The following is an 18494-nucleotide window of genomic DNA, read 5'->3' on the forward strand; positions in this document are numbered from 1 at the left end:
AAACCGGCCCTCTATGAGAACGTGGTCAATTTGGTTCATTGTATGTTGGTCAGGTGATCTTAAGGTGGCTTTGTGGATATCCTTGCGCGGGAAAAAGGTGCTTCGGATCACCAGGCCTCGAGAAGCTGCGAGGTTTATACATCGTTGGCCGTTATCGTTTGTGTCGGTGTGCAGGCTATGGGGTCCTACCACCGGTCTATACATTTCTTCCCTACCGACCTGGGTGTTCATATTCCCGATGACGATCCCGTGACGAGCAGCTGTCGTACGCTGCCTCCAGCCTTGCGTAGAACGCTTCTTTCTCATCGTCGGGTCAACCTTCGTGCGGGAAGTGCACGTTAATGATGCTATAATTGAAGAAACGGCCCTTTATCCTCAATACACACATTTTCTCGTTGATCGCCTTTGAATCCATCACGCGATCCTACATTCCGCCCAGCACTACAAAGCCCGTTCCCAGTTCGTTGGTAATGCCACCGCTCTGGTAAAACTGGGCCTTTCCGCCACGGATCTTCCATACATCCTCCTTATTTTTTAGATTGGTTAAGCGATTGTACGGTCATCCAATTGGTCATGACTTTTCAGCTCTCCCAACGTTTCAACTCTCTCTTCAACACAGAGTCAGAGATTTTGTACAATGGATCTGGACTAGTCGTAGGAGAGATGGAGCTACAACTGACTAGTTCGTAGGCAAGTTCATTTACCTCAATATCGCAATGACCAGGAATAACCCAGTACAAATTTACCGAGTTTACCTGGCTTAGTTGACGTAAGAAGCAAATGCAATCCCAGACAATTCTTGAGGAACATTTGAAGGCTTTAAGTGCCGCTTGGCTGTCAATGCAGATATTAACGTGTCTGTATTTTCTTTTAAAACAGACATTTGTGCATAGAGATTGCAGACATTTATCTCACGCACATTTTGCCACGTATAGTATACGTGATTGGTTTTCATCTGGATTTTTTTCCATAGCAAAATTGTTTCGCCATGCCAACAAACCACCAACATAGTCGCACATCAGCAATCCTTTTTCTATAGTTCTGTAGTGACGTTTGTGGCACAATGCTGTTCCTACCATTTGTGAACGTACCCATAGAGCAGTATTTGCCTACAGCTAAGGGTGCGTTCCAAGATAGTTAAGCATCTAGGATTAGTCCCAGATGTTTAATTGAGACGTTGCAATTGATCCGCCTAGTGAGGCACCTACCCCTGTGTATCTCCGAATTCTTATTCATCACAAAACACTGGTTTTCACACGGATGCCAATGCAACTCTGCTATAAACCCTACCGCAAGCCTGAGCATGAAGAATTTAACCACTGGGATTGGCTGAAATCGGCCTTCTCTGCAGCTTATTTATCATCGAGGCAGACACATGCATCGCATTTCGTCACCACCCAGTGTGCGGTTGCCCACGAGACCGGATTAAAGCCTTTGTTTATTGTTTGAGGCTTTTATTGGGCTCCCCACTTGCCCGGTAACACTTGTAGCCATTCCGAGACGGTTTCGTCGTTACAGTACAGCGGTCAGTATCAGTTTTGTCACCAAAGCACAATCCGTGATGCCTTGACATTCCGAATGACCCTCAACCGTAGTTGACGATCAAGAATTCAACTCCAACGCCTGGCTTGTGCCTTGCGGACAGCCCTGAGTTTCCTTGCACCCCTCAATTACTCACACCACAGCTTTTTTAGGATAATCCGTTAGTCCCGCCAGCTCCCGAGCCGAGCCGAATATGTCCCGCATGCATCAAAAAAACTGGTCACTTCCCTCTGCATCCTATTCGATTTCACGTCGTCGTCATGATGACTAAGTCATCAGTGAAGCCCACAACCCCCACAACTTCAAAAGCATTTGCCTCTAAGCTTCTCAGAAGATCGTCAACAATCAATAACTAAAGCAGGGGTTTCACTTGACAGCCACCATTGTGATTTGGACCTGCGGGCAAATTTTGAACCCCGAGCATATGTCCCCTGTCATTCACCGCTCGATATGAAGATATTGTCAGTAGGGTGGTTTTTACTTATCCTGTAAAGCTATGTCTGTTGTCTGTGCTTTAATAAGCAAATTCGAGCTCTCGGATTTCGAGCAGTTTTTCGAAAAATCTGGCATCTCTGGAGTAAGGCAAAAGCAAAACACGTGTGAGAGTTTTGTTTACGTTTATCTAGCATAAGCATATGCGTACGTAAAAATTAGTATATTTTTTTAAAATAAAATGGAGCTATTCGCAGTAAATCGGTAATTCTTTGATATTAAATATCAAATTGAATTCACAAATTTTGTTGTAACACTGGATATTTTTTAATACAGGTACAATGAAGTTAAACTTACCAAAGAGGATGAATCGGTCCAAGAAGATTTATTTCTACATCGCCTCGAGTCGCGAATCAGGAATAAAGAGAAACAGCAGGAACATGCAATATCCACAAATAAGCCGGATTTAACAAATGATGAGGTGAACAACAGTAAATCCGACGAAGAATTGAGTTTTATGAGAGATCAACAAGTTGTTGGTGATTATTTGATTTTAGATGATAACTCTAAGATAAAAGATGGAACAGATCAGCTAGATCAAGAAAGTTCCAAAACGAATGAGCAAGAATTTCAATTGCTTGGTAATAACCGTTTCGAGAAACGCAAGGAAGTAGAAAACATATTGCCTCCATGGCTATCTCATCCAACGATAATAGATAACAATTTTGCAAAAAAAGGAAAGTCGATTAAAAAATTGTCATATCTCGATGAACAGCTCAGAATAAACCTCAAAAACATGAACTACAAAAGACTTTTTCCGGTTCAGGAAGTTGTTATACCGTGGATATTGGATGCCCATCAAAAACCCGCACCTTTCTGGCCTCGGGACGTTTGCATTTCTTCGCCAACAGGTAGCGGTAAAACTTTAGCTTTCGCTGTTCCAGTTGTTCAATTACTACTAGGTAGGGTGGCCCCTGCTGTACGAGCTCTTGTGATTTTACCAGTGAAAGAATTAGCAGAACAAGTATTTGATGTGTTTGAAAAACTCTGTAAGGGGACAAAAGTTCGGCCGCTGCTGTTATCTCGCAAGCAATCGTTCAGCATCGAACAATCTAAACTTGTCGATTGCTTCAACGGAAATTATATGCCAAAGGTTGATATAATTGTAACTACTGCCGGACGTCTAGTAGAACATCTGCACACAACGGAAGGGTTTACCTTGCGACAGCTTCGTTTTTTGATTATAGATGAAGCTGACCGAGTGATGGACCAAATCCAAAACGACTGGCTGTACCACCTTAACAAACATGTCAAAGAAGAGTCGGATGAATATCTACTGGGTATGTAAATGGAAAATTAACTTGAAATAAATGCATAAAATTTAATTCTTCAATAGGGAGAACCGTTGGACAATTGTCGCAGACAGAGTTGTTTGATAAACCCCGCCAACCACATAAATTACTTTTTTCGGCAACTCTCAGTCAGGATCCGGAAAAGCTTAAAACGTTTAGACTTTTTCATCCCAAGCTGTTCACAGCGGTTGCCAATCCTGAAAAATGGTTAGCAAATCTGTCGAAACAGCACGCCGCTGCCGAAGAGAAGCGCGGCAAATTTGTCGGCCAATATGCAACACCAGCGGAACTGCGGGAGCTGATTTGTATAACGCAATACAAGATTAAACCGCTTACACTTTTCGCTTTAATTAAGGAAAATGGTTATAAGCGATTTCTGTGTTTCACTAATTCCATCGATGCGTCACATCGTTTGTCGTTTGTACTACAAAAAATGTTCGGCACTGAACTGATTATTGAGGAGTGGTCCTCTTCTTTAAGTCCAGTAGCAAGGAAAAATGTTCTCAGTCGTTTTGCTCTGGGAAAAGTAAACGGGTATGTTGATAATCACTATGCTATAACTGAGTTTGTTAACATTCGTTCGTTCATACTTTAATTGATTTTATACCTAACAAAATGTTTCAGAATTATCTGCACAGATGCGTTAGCTCGTGGAATTGATATAGATGATATAGAAGTTGTTATTTCATATGACATGCCAAGGCATATTAATACTTACATCCATCGAATAGGGAGAACTGGTCGTGCGGGACAAAAAGGAACTTCCATTACAATGTTAATTGACGAGCAAAGGAAAATGTTTAATGTATGTCCAGAATTAAACCGTACTAGGTACCTATCAGTGAATAATTACTGTAATCACGTTTCAGATAATGTTAGCTGAAGCTGGAAAGAGTAACCTAGAGTTAATTGACATTAAATCTAATGCAGAAGAAGAGTACGCAGTACCATATTCGAGTTCTTTAAATGACCTTCGCGAAGCGCTTGAACTGGAAAAGCAAACTATGAATAAGATTCGCAATGGAATATCAATCGCAAGCATGGTAAGAGATGAATTGAATTGCTGTAATTTAAAACTCTTAAATATATTCTTATTACCGGACAGACGAGGGTTAATTTGTTAAGTAAGTTAAAAGATCGTGCTGAGATAGATAACGGCAATAAGACGGAAATAATCAAATCACTATTACACCTGCCAAAAGCTTGGAGCAATGAAGCAATTGAACAAAGAGCAAATGAAGGCCGTAAACGCCCGTTCAAACGCCGTGAGGATGAAAAAGTAAACAGATTAAATGACGATGGGAAGCAATCGACAAACGAAGGTCAGTCCTCTAAAAAACGAAAAATATCGTCATGATAGAGATAATTTTTGAAACCATAAATACCAGCGCTAGCCCTCAGGGTCATTAGCCCGTACGGATTATTTTATAACAACTATTTTATTAGATGACCCACCTTTATATTGGTAAATTAGAAGGGTTTTTTTGTAAAACGGCAAGTCTGAAAAAGATGAAACATTTTCTCTACCACGTACCGACAACTAACTAAGAAACAAACATTTTTGTGTTGTAATTGGAGTGGTGTGTGGGCCCTGTGGCTGGCGACATTGGTCGGCTAGCTCTGGTAGCGGTAACATCAGGTTCAATTTCCGAATTTTCCGGGCAGGACATTTTTTCGACTAGCACTGGGGCATGGTGTATCATGCTTACCTCTTCTTTTTCCTCAGTGATATATCACAGGCTTTGTCAAAGGCATAGTCGTTAAAGTCATAGGCATAGGCTGTTAAAGTTCAGCCGATCGTCGATCACCACCCCTAGGTGCTTCGCTGCTCGCATCGAGACTATGGCATACTCTCCTACTGTGATATCCGCTCGCTGCACCGCTTTGCGGTTACTGACCAGCAGCACTTCCGTTTTGTGAAGCGCTATCTGCAGCTGCACTCCCTGCATCCAATTTTCTATCATTCCGGACGTCTCAGTGGTCAGCATTCCAACCTCTTCCAGCGTCTCTCCCGCTACCGACAGTATTATGTCGTCCGCAAAACCTACGATCATTGCCCCGTTGGGTAGCTTCGGCGTTAACACCCCATTATACATTCCGTTCCAGACGGTCGGTCCGAGGATGGAACCTTGAGGAACTCAGGCCGTAATGTTCACCGATCTCTGCCTTAGCAGTCTCGTAGACTAGCACTCTGTTTTGGAAGTAGGCCTTCAGGATCTTGCACAGATAGCCAGGGAATCTCATTTTGTGCAGTGACGCAGCGCTGCGATGGCCTCCCAGCTGGTGCTATTGAAGGCATTTTGGACATCGATAGCGCCAGCTGGGAGGCCATCGCCGCGTCACTGCACAAAATGTGAGTCCCTGGCTATCTGTGCAAGATCCTGAAGAGCTACTTCCAAAACAGAGTGCTAGTCTGTGTGCGCGCGCGCGCGTGTGTGTGTGTGTGTGTGTGTGTGTGTGTGTGTGTGTGTGTGTGTGTGTGTGTGTGTGTGTGTGTGTGTGTGTGTGTGTATGCGTGTGCGTGTGTGTTATGTTTTCACTTACCAAAATGCCAACTCTTGGCCAGAGCTCATCTTCGACATAAATCAATTTACATGACTTTGTAGGAATTCCTTGTATCCTACCTTTATAGGTCCACGGCTCCTGGTTGCTTTCTGTGAATCTTCTACAAAGTACAGCAGTTGCTCCCTTTGCATGGTGAAGACTCACCTGGACAAATTTATTATTTTTTCTATGTGGTTTTATATGATTGGTGGTACGACCGGGCTGAGTTGGGCTTAGTCCTGCACCGTTGACACCACTGGGTCCTGGGATTTGACTGATTATATCAGCATCACCAGTTTCTTCTTGGGTCTTATCGATGTCTAGGTCACTTCTGAGCGCTGATCCCCTACTTGATTTGTTTTTTTTTGTTTAAATTATATTTAAGCCAGGTAGCGGTTAGAACAGAGATGTTTAATATTTAAATTATTATAACAATGTTTTTTTTATAATTAACGAAGAGGACGGTAGAAGAAAGTAATGAAACAAAGATATTGATAGATTTCCAAACAGAACGTGAACGAGGCTTGAATGGAAAGAGTGGAAAATTAAGTAAGGGGAGGGTCATTGAAGCAACTCTTAAGAAATTGTGTACCGCAATCTTTTGTCCAAGCTGGAGGCTCCGCGAATCAAACCAAGCTATAATTGGAGCCAATTATAACTGAATTCGAACCCACTCGTCCTCCCAATCCCTGACTTCCCCGATAGTGACGAACCTTTGAACCACAGTAGACTGGACAAAACAGAGACTCCATGATATCCTTATTAAGCGGTAGGCGACAAAATGAACCACGAACACGCGCGTTTCTACGGTGAACCTCGGTCTACGGTGAATTCAGCATGTAACAGAACCTGTACGTTTGGGCAGAACATGCTGCTCGAATGCCGGCAACTATTCTGGAAAAATAGTTTTCGCATCAAATCCGGAAAGAACCAGATGAAGAGGGGCCCAGCGAACAAGGTGGAGCGGGATCTGGCAAGCACTGGCTGCCGTGGAACTGGAGGTTAGCTACCAAGGATTAGAATTACGTTATGCAGGCCTAGTCAAAAGACGTAAGGTCAACCAACTAAATAAATAATACATATAGCGTGCAATCACCATATTCAAAACAGTGCCTTATTCCGTACAGTTGCAAATTTTTGATAAATATAGTCAAAATTTAAGCTATTTAAACAATTTAATCACTACATCCAGGGATGGTTCCTTCTCAGAAGAAAAAAAGAGAAGAGAAAAATTCAAACTGTGCTCAGTCTTCAACGCGATTTATTCTGCTCCGTTTCATTTTAACTTTTCTCTTTCTTGCTGAACGCAGTTGTATGAGCAACCGCACACTGTGCTACTCATTGAGGAGAATGTTAATACACTTTGAATACGTTGATGCGATGCGTTGACGTATGACAACTACGGGTAGTTTTAACATGGGTAGTGCGCTGAGAAAAAACGACGATTTTCAGTAGCGGTCATTACCATCAGAAAAATATTAATCCATTAATGCAGTTGAATCATGATTCTTACATTTAGTATATTCAGTTGAGTTTGGCTGCCTGTGAACGCAACTGCATCATATGGTTAGGCATGTCACAACGGCAACAGTGCGAAAAATGTTATTTAGATATGACAACATTTGAATTCCCATGTATTTGTTTCTAGACGGGTACCAACAGGAAAGTCCCATTATAAACAAAGGTAATTCTCCGCTAAGATTCAAAATTTAACGACTTTTGATTGTCTTGAAGCCTCTGAGTCTATAGTTGCTGTACGCGCACCGGTTGTTTTGTTTTCACGTTTACTGCTGTAGCTACCGAGAGGACTGGGAGCAAAACCGAAAGTTGCTCATTTAAAGAGCGCATTAAGAAGTTTTTCTGTGCGTCAGTTTTTCTCACTGTGTTTAGTCTGTTTCTCATTGTGTGGATTTATTTCTGATTTCTGAAAGCAATTCTGCTCATTGTGTTGAACAAAAAAAGTTGCACTTTTTGCACAATGAGTGAGGAAATAACAAGCCTGACTACATCTGATGATTTCATATTATTAAAATGGTTTAAATAGCTAGAGTTCTGTCAATATTTAAGAAAAATTTGCAACTGTTCAGAATTAGGCGCTGTTTTGAATATGGTGCTTGCACAGTACTTTAGTTTTAGGAATTCGATAGGTAAATTGCTTGGGCCATTTAAGACGTTTTTGTATTATTTTTAAATTCGCGTTTGTTTATTTATGACGTTGTCTTTAAACACAAATTATAGCTAAGCTATATCAATCACTAAATAATTTATTTGCATAGATGCCTTACCTTCCGATGGAATTATTTGTTACGACAGGAATTTGTTTTGTGACACTGCATGTCGCATTATTATAAAACTACAATTGTCGCGTCCATATACAAATGCTCCATTTTAAAATAAGTGGCGACTTGGGTGATCTTTAGATAGCGCGACTGCTAGCCCTATTCATATCATTAAATAAACTATATAAACAGAAATTAGCCTAAAACAAATTTGCGCTAAAACAAACGAAGAATTTTTCGACTCGTCAGTGGTTTGTTAAACAATTTGCATTGATTGCTAGCTCGAATATCCCTTTTGTCGTTGTACTACCCGCCAGGCGTCCAATGGTAAATTCTGTAGGTATCGTATTTTATGCTTTCCCCACTGATACCACAAAACACCATAGACCAAACATATAGCAATTTCTATATAATATCCATCGATTGCAATGTTACATTCGCCACCATTCTCACTGCAAGTCTGTTGGAATTGATCAAAAAATATTAACATATTTTATTTTAAAAGAATTACACATACCTCTTTTTCAGCGTAATCAGTGCAAGCATTATCTGCCACAGTGGAACAGCGCTTCCACGTTAGTACATCCACCATCCATAAGACAACCGTGGTCGGCCAGTTGCCTCCGAGATTGCTAAGTGTATTTAGTAGCGTCATGTACGTGCCGCCTACGGCTGGGTCACTGATTTTGGCAAAAAATGCCATGACTGCCACGAACATGCTGTATAGAGCTATCTGGTAGAGACCATAATTGGCCAACAGAATCAAATAATAATAGTAAGGAACGTGGTGATTTTGTATCAATGCCGGAGTAAACCAGACGACAGCAGCTGCGATCAGCGTTAGACCGATTCGATAGGGAATAGCCTTCAAATAGACGTCCATTGGACGGGGTCCACTAGTGTACTTGCTAATCATCAGTGGTAGAACTATTTGTAAAGGAACCAGTGGAACCACTAAAAGTGCCATTTTGTCTTTCGGGACACCAGCATCGATAAGCTTTAGCGAAGTGACCGCGTCGCAAGCAGAGAATGCAATTTTTACTGTAAGTAAAATTGCCGTCAAAATTAATATGGGCTTCATTTTAATAATGTCGACTAGCAATTTGTAAGCTTCCTTAATAGTCAGGTCCAAATGTTCATCGTGACCGCGTTCAATACTTGGAAGGTACTCGCGTTTCAACAGTGCTATCAGAGTGGTGGTAATTAGAAATACGAGACCCCAGAACCATAGAAATCCCGGAAGTGTGACCAATCCCTCGTCAGACGGCTCTTGTCTCAGATAACTGTTACAAAATTCTGCTGATTCTAAAGCCATGAATGCTACGTAGCCAAGAAAATAACCTGCCGTTTGTCCAACGCTATTACAAGTGGAAGCATGGCCAACGTTACATCGTTTTAGCATTGTCAAAGCCCAGCCATCTACTGCGATATCCTGAGTGGCCGCGAGAAAATTCAATGCAAAAAATATTCCTGTTAGTATGGGTATATTGGGCGCTTGTAATCCATCGTCGTTGGTGCTGCCCAACCATCGGTTAACATGTACCGAAAGAATCAGCATAAAAATCCCGATCAAGTATTGCGTTGGAATCAACCACGATTTTCGACGTCCGAAGCGACTGCTGTAAAGGGAGTCAACAACTGGAGCCCAGAGTAACTTCATGCTGAATGGCCAATGAGCAAAACTAAACTCAGCCTGTGAATGAAAATTTATGATTAGTACAAAAAAATTGATGCACGGTGAGGATTTAAATTATCACTTTAGTATCATGATCACTGATTATTTTTAGCATGACAATGCATATTAAGCTAAAGCACGCTAAATCCTAAACGCAGCTAAATCAACTAACATACCTGCTGTTTGTAGCTAGCGCCACGGTTCTGTAAAAGCATTGGTATCGCCGCGGCCAATCCTATGGGAATGCCTTGCAACAGGTACAAGAAAAATAGTATTGCAATATTGCCCCAGTCTCCGCGTAAGTCACGGGTTTCTCGCTTATCATCGTTTTCGTATTTATTGCCGCCAGGTGCTACCAGATGAACATTATCCGAACGCTGCTCTTGTCGCTTCCGGACACTCATTGTTAACACTATTACCTAGTTCGAATGCCGTGGCTAATTCAAGAAAGTTACTTTAATATATGAGGCGTTCGAAAACCACCGAATCAACTATTTGTAGGAAGCAGCAGAACAATTTATAAGACATATAACCCACTAAAGTACACGTCACTACAACAAACTTGTTTAAAAACAGTAGAATTTCTATCAAAGGCGCAGCTTAAATTTTATTATTACGATAATTTGCCGGTTGCAACTAAAGAGTGAAACCGACGTGCAACGTATTGAATTTATTGCACCACTAGCAACCAAAAAATATGCAGCTTCGGTTAAATTTTTTATGTCGAGGCATGCAAAAACGGAATGCTTTACGTTTACAAATTTTGTTTAACACGCTCGTTCATTTTTATTCTAAATAGAGTAAAATTATACCAAGTTTTATTAACCCTTTAAGGTCGAGATTACGAAATTAAAAGAGATTTTTAAACCTGTTTCTCGACCTGTTCGCACTCACGAAAACCCAAGCGAAAACCTTACAATGAAAACAGAAGTTAAAATAAATAGGGTACGGGACAAGGTACGGGAAGGTATTTTCAGCCCATTTAGCGGAAGCTTAAACAATATTCAGGAATTACGTTGAAACTATAAATAAATATTTATTCGAGACAAGATTTTTATATCAGTTGATAGAATAATATTTACTGAATATCGGCGTGTATTTTGGTCTTAATGAAACGCTACTGAATTTGAGTTATAGTCGCGCGAAATTATAAAGTCGCTGCGACTAAATTGAGCCCATTTTCTATAGTGGAGTCTGTGCACAGAGAACAGAAACCAGGTAATCGCCAAAAAGTGTGTAAAAGGTTTTTATGCAGCGGGGTGCTATCCCTATCTTAACGAACGGTGTTTGACAGTCGACTTAACGAAGGCGGCGCTATAGACCAAATCAAGGTGACGTCATCTGGCAGATACTGGCGCCCTTGTTTACAAACAGACCGCAGAGTAAAAAAAGTTTCAGCTTTTTAAACGGCAAGTTTGTTGTTTAAACCGAGTTTAAACAGCATTAGGACTAAATTTAAAAGCTATTATGCCTGTAAAATGTTAAAACACAAGCTACATTCGCTATAAACGGAAAAGAAAGTTTTCCAAAATGTAAACAAGGGCGCCAGTGTCTGTCAATTGACGGTATGATGATTTGGTCTATTGCAAGAAAAGTGCCCGTCTGACAGGTAAATTTGCTGCCAACCTTGGTCGAGATGTGCTGAGATGTTGGCAACAAAAACATGGCACCCATCGCAAGCCCCTGTTTTTATGTAATCTGCGAGTAATCCTTCAATAGAGCACCCCTCGAGCAGTAAGTGGCAAAATCACGGTACTGCTAGGCAGCCATGTTTATGCAGTCAACATCTAACCTAGAGTGACTATATACAGAGTGGCGCCAAATCATCCCAAATGTATGCAATGCGGTTTATCCTAGGTTTTTCTTTCTCTTTCCTGCATACGCGTTGGATAGGTCGTCTGCTCGATTGGAATGACACTGACAGATAATTATCATTCCAATTTTGACATTGTCGCCACTCTGTATATAGTCACTCTAATCTAACCATGTGCGTAAATGAGACAGCATGACACCGGTATACGCTACGGGGTGAAGTGGCTGTCAAATTCATACATTTTCGATGTCCCACGCATAGGTACCAAATTGTTAATTTTGACAGGAACCAAAAAATTTGCTGGGAATTCTCGCGTCACTTTTGATTTCGTCCAATGTAACAATTCCACCATATTGAGAAAAACGAGATCGAAGTTCTTCGAATTGAATTTTAAATTGTTTCAAAATGAAATAATTTTCAGTCATTCACTCAACGTGATTGATGAATAATAACCTTCAATATTTAACGGAGATTTTAAAAATCTAATTAAAACTAAGCAGTTTTGGTTTATTATGGAAAAAGTTACATTGGACTGTTTACCATCTCATGCTGTACTTTGGACGGTTTTATTTTTCCAGGCTATTGCACATAAATTAAGCGAAATCACCGTAAAATACGTGCGTTGCCGTGCTACGCTATTTTCGAGGTTATTTTTCAATATTAGACCGCTTGTTTCACTTAGGCTGTGAACCATTTCGCGAAATTTTTAACTTTTTGGTTAAAATTTGACAGTTCGATGGTTTTTCGAAAATAACCCTGCTCGGGAGTATGGTTAGTTTTGAGCAAGGTTTTGACAGTTCGATGGTTCGCTTCAGAGCCAATGAGATATGCACAGGTGAGGAAGAGAGCTTTGACGTGTTTCACTGACTTTTCGTTGGAATTTTTTTGCATTGGTATGGATGCTTATCGCATAATAAATTTGTTCAAACAACCCGGGTTGAAATGAGATGAATTTTATATATCAAATAAAAGCAAATCAACATCAAAAATTCATCCAATTTTAACTCGAACAGAATAAACAATATTTTCATCCTCACCTTATAGGCTCTCATTGAACAAAAAAAACTATCAATACGTCAAATATGAAATGGTTCGCATTCTGAACTGATTTTAACCACTCGAGGAGAAATAACCATCGAACTGTCAAATTTTAACCAAAAAGTTAAAAATTTCGCGAAATGGTTCACAGCCTTAAAATGCATAAATAATGCGAAAAAAAACTTTCACTTGCTAAACGTCCAATGTACAGATTGGGTTTGTTTTGATTTTTTTTTGCACTTTGGACATCAGATGAGAACGACCGAAGTAACAGTCAGTCATTCGTAATTCGAATGTGCACATTGGACATTTTGATAATGCTAATTTTTTCACCTCAAAATAATTCTATTTGGGCAGGTGTTTTTGTATAACATAGAGTTTAAAAAGAGCAATAATTTGTTGTGATAAACCGGATTTGTTTACATTTGTTACATTGGACGAAATGAAAAGTGACGCGAGAATTCTCCTTTACTGAGGACCATTTGAATGTTGCTCTCTTCACTCCTACATGAGAAAGAGATAGCAACACACCATGCCCTTGGGTATACGTTGTGTTCTTTTCACGCTGGAAAGCCGGTATGCTGGAAGATGGGTATTACCGTGGACCCCCGTTCGTTTGACCGTTTTTAATCTGAACACTTTTTAATTTGAACCCCGTTGGTTTGCACGACGTGCAAATTAAAAATGCTTCAAACGTTATACCACAGACTAACAGACGTTACATTGAAGCCTCATTCCATCGCCAATAAAAACGATTATTTCAAATGTTCACTTAAGCCAAGACTTAAACCACAGTCGCTGCGCGAGAACGCCGCTCGCTTGCACTGGCGCTGTTGTCAGATAATATACAAGTAAATTTATAGCATTGCTAAATTTATAGCAAGTTGCTTTGCGTAGCGCGAAGACTGCACCAGGTGATACTAGTGTTTTTTCCAAGTTTTAGGGGTGTCATTGAAACGATGTTTTATTAGAAAATTTGTTCGAAGTGTTACGTCTGTTAGTCTGTGGTTATACTCAATATGACATCATTTGCTTCTGCAGACAATGCTCATAAACACGATATGTTTATGCTGATCTAGCGTGTTTAATCTGTTTCACATTGCGTTTTCCCAACGATTATGGTAGAAATCCGATAGGAGAATGAATATTCGCTGCTTGCAACTGCCTACTGTATCAAACCACCAAAACAATAACAAAGAGTAGGGCAGCCACAGAGAACAGATTAACAGGCTCGAAGGAAGTAATCGATTTGTGTGTAAAATCTGTCGGTGGCGCCCTCCAGAAATAGTTTGCCATACGCATCAAAAAATATCCATGTACCTTTATCAAAATTTCTTTGTGCTGGAGTTACATAGCAGCGATGGCAGCGACATCAAGATTTAGTTTGCCACTTACTGCTCGAGGGGTGCTCTATTAAAGGATTACTCGTAGATTACATAAAAACCTTTTACACACTTTTTGTCGATTACCTGGTAGTCTGTTCTCTGTGGGGCAGCCAGTTCACATAAGTTCCAGCATATTTAGGGTTACCAGTTGTTCAAATTAAAAACTAACCCCGTTAGTTTGCATGAGGAATCGTTCAAACGAACGGGGGTCCACTGTACAGAGTTATTTTGACAGCTTGCTATGAACTTTCCGAGAATGAAAAGATTTCTTGCAAGGCACAATAACTCCAGCACAAAGAAATATTGATAAAGGTACATGGATATTTATTGATGCGTTTGGCAAACTATTTCTGGAGGGCGCCACCGACAGATTTTACACACAAAAAATCGATTACTTTCTTCTAGCCTGCTAATCTGTTCTCTGTGCTATTCCTTTTCAGCAGTGTACCCCGCTTAACAATTCTCGGGAAATTTTTCAAATGGCCGTATCTAACTTTTGCATCGAACTGAGAAAATCAACATTGAAACTATTTACTCATCATTTTAAATCCTATTTAAAAATCTGACAATTTTTATTTTAGTGGATACTGCCTAACGGTACTTTTTACTACGGTTTTGCATTATTGTAGTAAGGATTCCAAGTATTTTTAAAAATAATTGAGTTTTGAGCAAAAATAAAGTATACAACGCTTCGGTTCAGTAAAAAAACATACATCCGTACAAAAAACATACAACTATTTTTTGCTGGAGCAGCATAGGAAAATGAACTCTCACTCGTTCTGTTTGAGAGTTGGCTTATCCGCCCCTTTTAAATGTTAGTCGACAACTGGTGCGTTACCTTACGTCAAAATGTTGTGTCAGATAGACCAAATCATCATACCGTCAATTGACAGATACTGACGCCCTTGTTTACGTTTTGGAAAATTTTCCTTTTTGTTTATAGCGAATGTAGCGAGTGTTTTAACAGTTTACAGGCATATTGGCTTTTAAATTTAGTCCTAATGCTGGTTAAACTCGGTTTAAACAACAAACTTGCCGTTTAAACAGGTGAAACTTTTTTGGACTCTGCGGTCTGTTTGTAAACAAGGGCGCCAGTATCTGCCAGATGACGTCACCTTGATTTGGTCTATTGAAAACCGTTATGTTATATTGCAGATTGCATGAAAAATCCTCACATCGCGGTTATCTTGACTGTTGAGCCAAACCATCAAAAGATCACCGCAGAGCAGATTTCTTTGATTTAATACATGAAAATTTACTAAATCCAAGACTAAATCAATTGTTTTTCATCAAAACCATGCTACTAAACTGTTATTTTGTAGAACTACAAACCATAAAACCTAAATTTTAATATTGCGTTCATCTCGCGGTTATCTCCTGAGCGCGTTATCACCGCCGCTGCAGGCGGATTTTTCATAACCGCCCCAATACCAGAGACAGACATACAATTGTACCAGCGTTGTACCTGTATAACTGTATGTCTGTCACCGTGTACAACGATAGAATCACGCAAGCAAAGTGGTACAACGGTGGTTTCTGTACCTACCTCTTTCACCGTTGTACAAAGCTACAACTGCTCGATCTTTACTGCGCGCAGTGCCAATGACTGGTAGTTGTGATAACAAAAACTAGGCAGAATTTTAAATTAATTATTATTTTGCAAGATTTTGGCAAAGATTTAACCACAGACAAACAGACGAGACACTCGCGATAATTCCATCGTCCAATCAAAAACCACTCATTTTTCAAAAAAGCATGTTTCGCAACATGGACACACCGCGGCGCGCGAGTGTTGCTTCGAGTTTTCAGTATAAAACCATACAAATGTAAAAATCCTACAGTATAAAACCCTGCAAATGTAAGCTACTCCGCAACATGCATAATAGAGGGTGCTAGTGTGCAAGCAAAATGTGTACTCTGAAACAAAAACCATAGTATCTCGCACAATTTTGCAGAAAACGCATGCTTTTTGTCAGTACCATGAAAAAGCTATTCAAATTTACCATGATTCTTGTACAAGTAATATGTTCTCAGATAATTTTGCCACCTTTCATGGTCATGTCTAGTAATTTTGACTACGATTCTGTTATTTTTGTTATGTATCGGGATAACGCCGAAAGTAACGCATAGTAATTTTGACCACAACACTGCTTAAGCTAAACAGAAATCTTTTCTGCAAAAATTCACTGGTGTGTCCTCTTAATTTTACCCTCTAATATGGTAACAATTACCATGATTCTGGTTTCAGTGTAGGACGATGGTTTTTAAAGGATTTTCTTCAATGTGTCGTGTCAGTTCGTCAGTGATTTAACGCTAAACGCTCGGCATCTTGAAATTTGTGTTTACATTTCGTGAACAAAACAAATAGAAAAAACCAACGCTTAGACCATGCAATTAGAGATTATCGGTAATGAGCACAACCACGTACAACGTACAGCTGTATAGCCCCAAACACAATACACACTTAAACGATTCGGTAAAATTTACCGAAATCTAAACAGCTGAACGTTCGGTAAAATTTTTTATTGCACCAAACATTACTAATGATCTGTAAACGTCGATTGGCACCATCGAAATTTTTACCGAACGTTCAGCTGTTTAGAATTCGGTAAAATTTTACCGAATTCGGTGCTTTTTGTTAAGTGTGTACATACGGATTTTACTACGTTGCGGAAATTTGACAGAAAACCCATGGAAAAACTGTCAAACTGTCTGTCACCCTTCCGTTGTACGTGTACAACGCTGGTATACAATTGTATGTCTGTCTAGGGTATTATATGCGTCAAAATCGTCAATATGTTTACATCGTTCAATGCAGTCGAATGTTTCTAACGTCGAATTAAACATAAGCATATTATGCTGCATTAAAGGCTTTAACGTAAACAGTGTTGTGTTTTGGTTCGTTGTTCGTATCATTGTGAATTATAAAAATTCGAGGAAAAACTAATACAGTGGACCCCCGTTCATTTGAATGATTCCTCATGCAAACTAACGGGGTTAGTTTTTAATTTGAACAACTAGTAACCCTAAATATGCTGAAGTGTGTGTGAAATGGCTGCCCTGCTCTTTGTTATTGTTTTGGTGGTTTGATTCAGTTGGCAGTTGCAAGCAGCGAATATTTCATTTTCCGATCGGATTTCTACCATAACCGTTGGGTGTTTATGTGCATTGTCCGCATTAGCAAATGATGTCATATTGAGAATGACATTTGAACACGTCGTGCAAACCAACGGGGTTCAAATTAAAAAGTGTTCAGATTAAAAACGGTCAAACGAACGGGGGTCCACGGTATAAAGCTATCCGAATAAAAACCACAAGTTCACACCAAATGACAGAAATGACTGGTGCATTTCTTTTTTCTTTAGTTACTTCGGCTGATTTTATAAGAGTATACACACTTAATTCCAAAATAAAGTCTCGGTAAAGTAAAATACCGAACTACACAAAAATAGGTCTGTTTTTCCGTGATTTCGGTAAACATTTCTCGTTTTACCGTAACTTGGAATATTATTTTACTGAGATATCGGAAATGAAGCTTATTTACCGAGATACTGCAATCTTATTTGCCGAGAAGATCAGTAAAACAGTAAATCCCCGAGCTCAGTAAAATAAAGTGCCGAATCTAGGTACTTCAATATCGTTTTAACGAAATTTCGTTAAATACTACCGAAAAAAGCCCCAAACTGTTTCCGAGATTTCGGAAAACAATGTCAAAAATCAACTGCCCAAGTAACATTTTTGTTATATAATAGCTTATTAAACTATTGTACAGCTGATTTCCGTGGAACAAGTGCTTGATAAGTTATTGTACAACAAAAATGTTCCTTGGGTGTGCGCGATCGACAGCAGTTTCGTTACCGGTGAAGTTAAAATTGTGAAAATGGATGATTTTTTTCATAGATTGACATCGATTTTCGTAAAATACACAAGTGTACGACAGTATTTATAGATCAATGGCGGATCTGGCAGGAGAAAATTCTAACCGCGTATCGGCATCTCTTCAAAGAAATTCGGATGGTAAATGGAATGTTTATGAATGTGTGAATGTTTTAACTTAACGCTTAAATTCTTGCAGATTTTTTTCGATTCCTGGCTATCATTCGGTCTAAGAACCCTACCAGAGGCTGTAAGCGCACGCGTGATGCAGCCGCAATACAGGAAAATCCTTTGAACGGGTTGGTGCAATGGATTGGAGTGAGCTTTTTTAATTACTGTACTGAATTTTGGAAGATAAAATATGAAAAACATTTCTCTAGGTTGACGATTCCCTCCCAACCCATAACGTGAATCCAGTGCTAATAATTCGTGGTGAGATGTTGCAGTGTGGAGGCCAATGGGTCATCTCATGGAAAGAATACAACATCCCCGTTGGCTGCAATGCAGTAGTAGGCTTTTTTAGACTATGCGAATGCTACGATTAGAATAGTTTTATGG

General features: G+C 39.8%; 2 protein-coding genes across 2 annotated transcripts; one reads left to right on the forward strand and one right to left on the reverse strand.

Moving 5' to 3' along the window:
• The first annotated feature begins 2215 nt into the window (after positions 1–2215).
• Positions 2216–4717, forward strand: LOC128737043 (probable ATP-dependent RNA helicase Dbp73D). The gene is made up of 6 exons (XM_053831590.1): positions 2216–2238; positions 2311–3314; positions 3371–3860; positions 3951–4131; positions 4196–4369; positions 4432–4717. The coding sequence occupies exons 1-6, from the start codon at positions 2216–2218 to the stop codon at positions 4681–4683; spliced, it is 2124 nt and encodes a 707-aa protein (XP_053687565.1). The 3' UTR covers positions 4684–4717.
• Positions 4718–8059: 3342 nt separating this feature from the next.
• LOC128734581 (acetyl-coenzyme A transporter 1) lies at positions 8060–10566 on the reverse strand. Its single transcript, XM_053828848.1, has 3 exons — positions 10001–10566; positions 8667–9842; positions 8060–8609 (listed from the first exon to the last, which is right to left on the reverse strand). Exons 1-3 carry the CDS (start codon positions 10226–10228, stop codon positions 8427–8429), a joined length of 1587 nt encoding a protein of 528 aa, XP_053684823.1. The 5' UTR covers positions 10229–10566; the 3' UTR covers positions 8060–8426.
• Positions 10567–18494: the final 7928 nt, after the last annotated feature.

This window comes from Sabethes cyaneus, chromosome 2, assembly GCF_943734655.1.
Source record: "Sabethes cyaneus chromosome 2, idSabCyanKW18_F2, whole genome shotgun sequence".
NCBI classification, from domain to species: Eukaryota; Metazoa; Arthropoda; class Insecta; order Diptera; family Culicidae; genus Sabethes; species Sabethes cyaneus.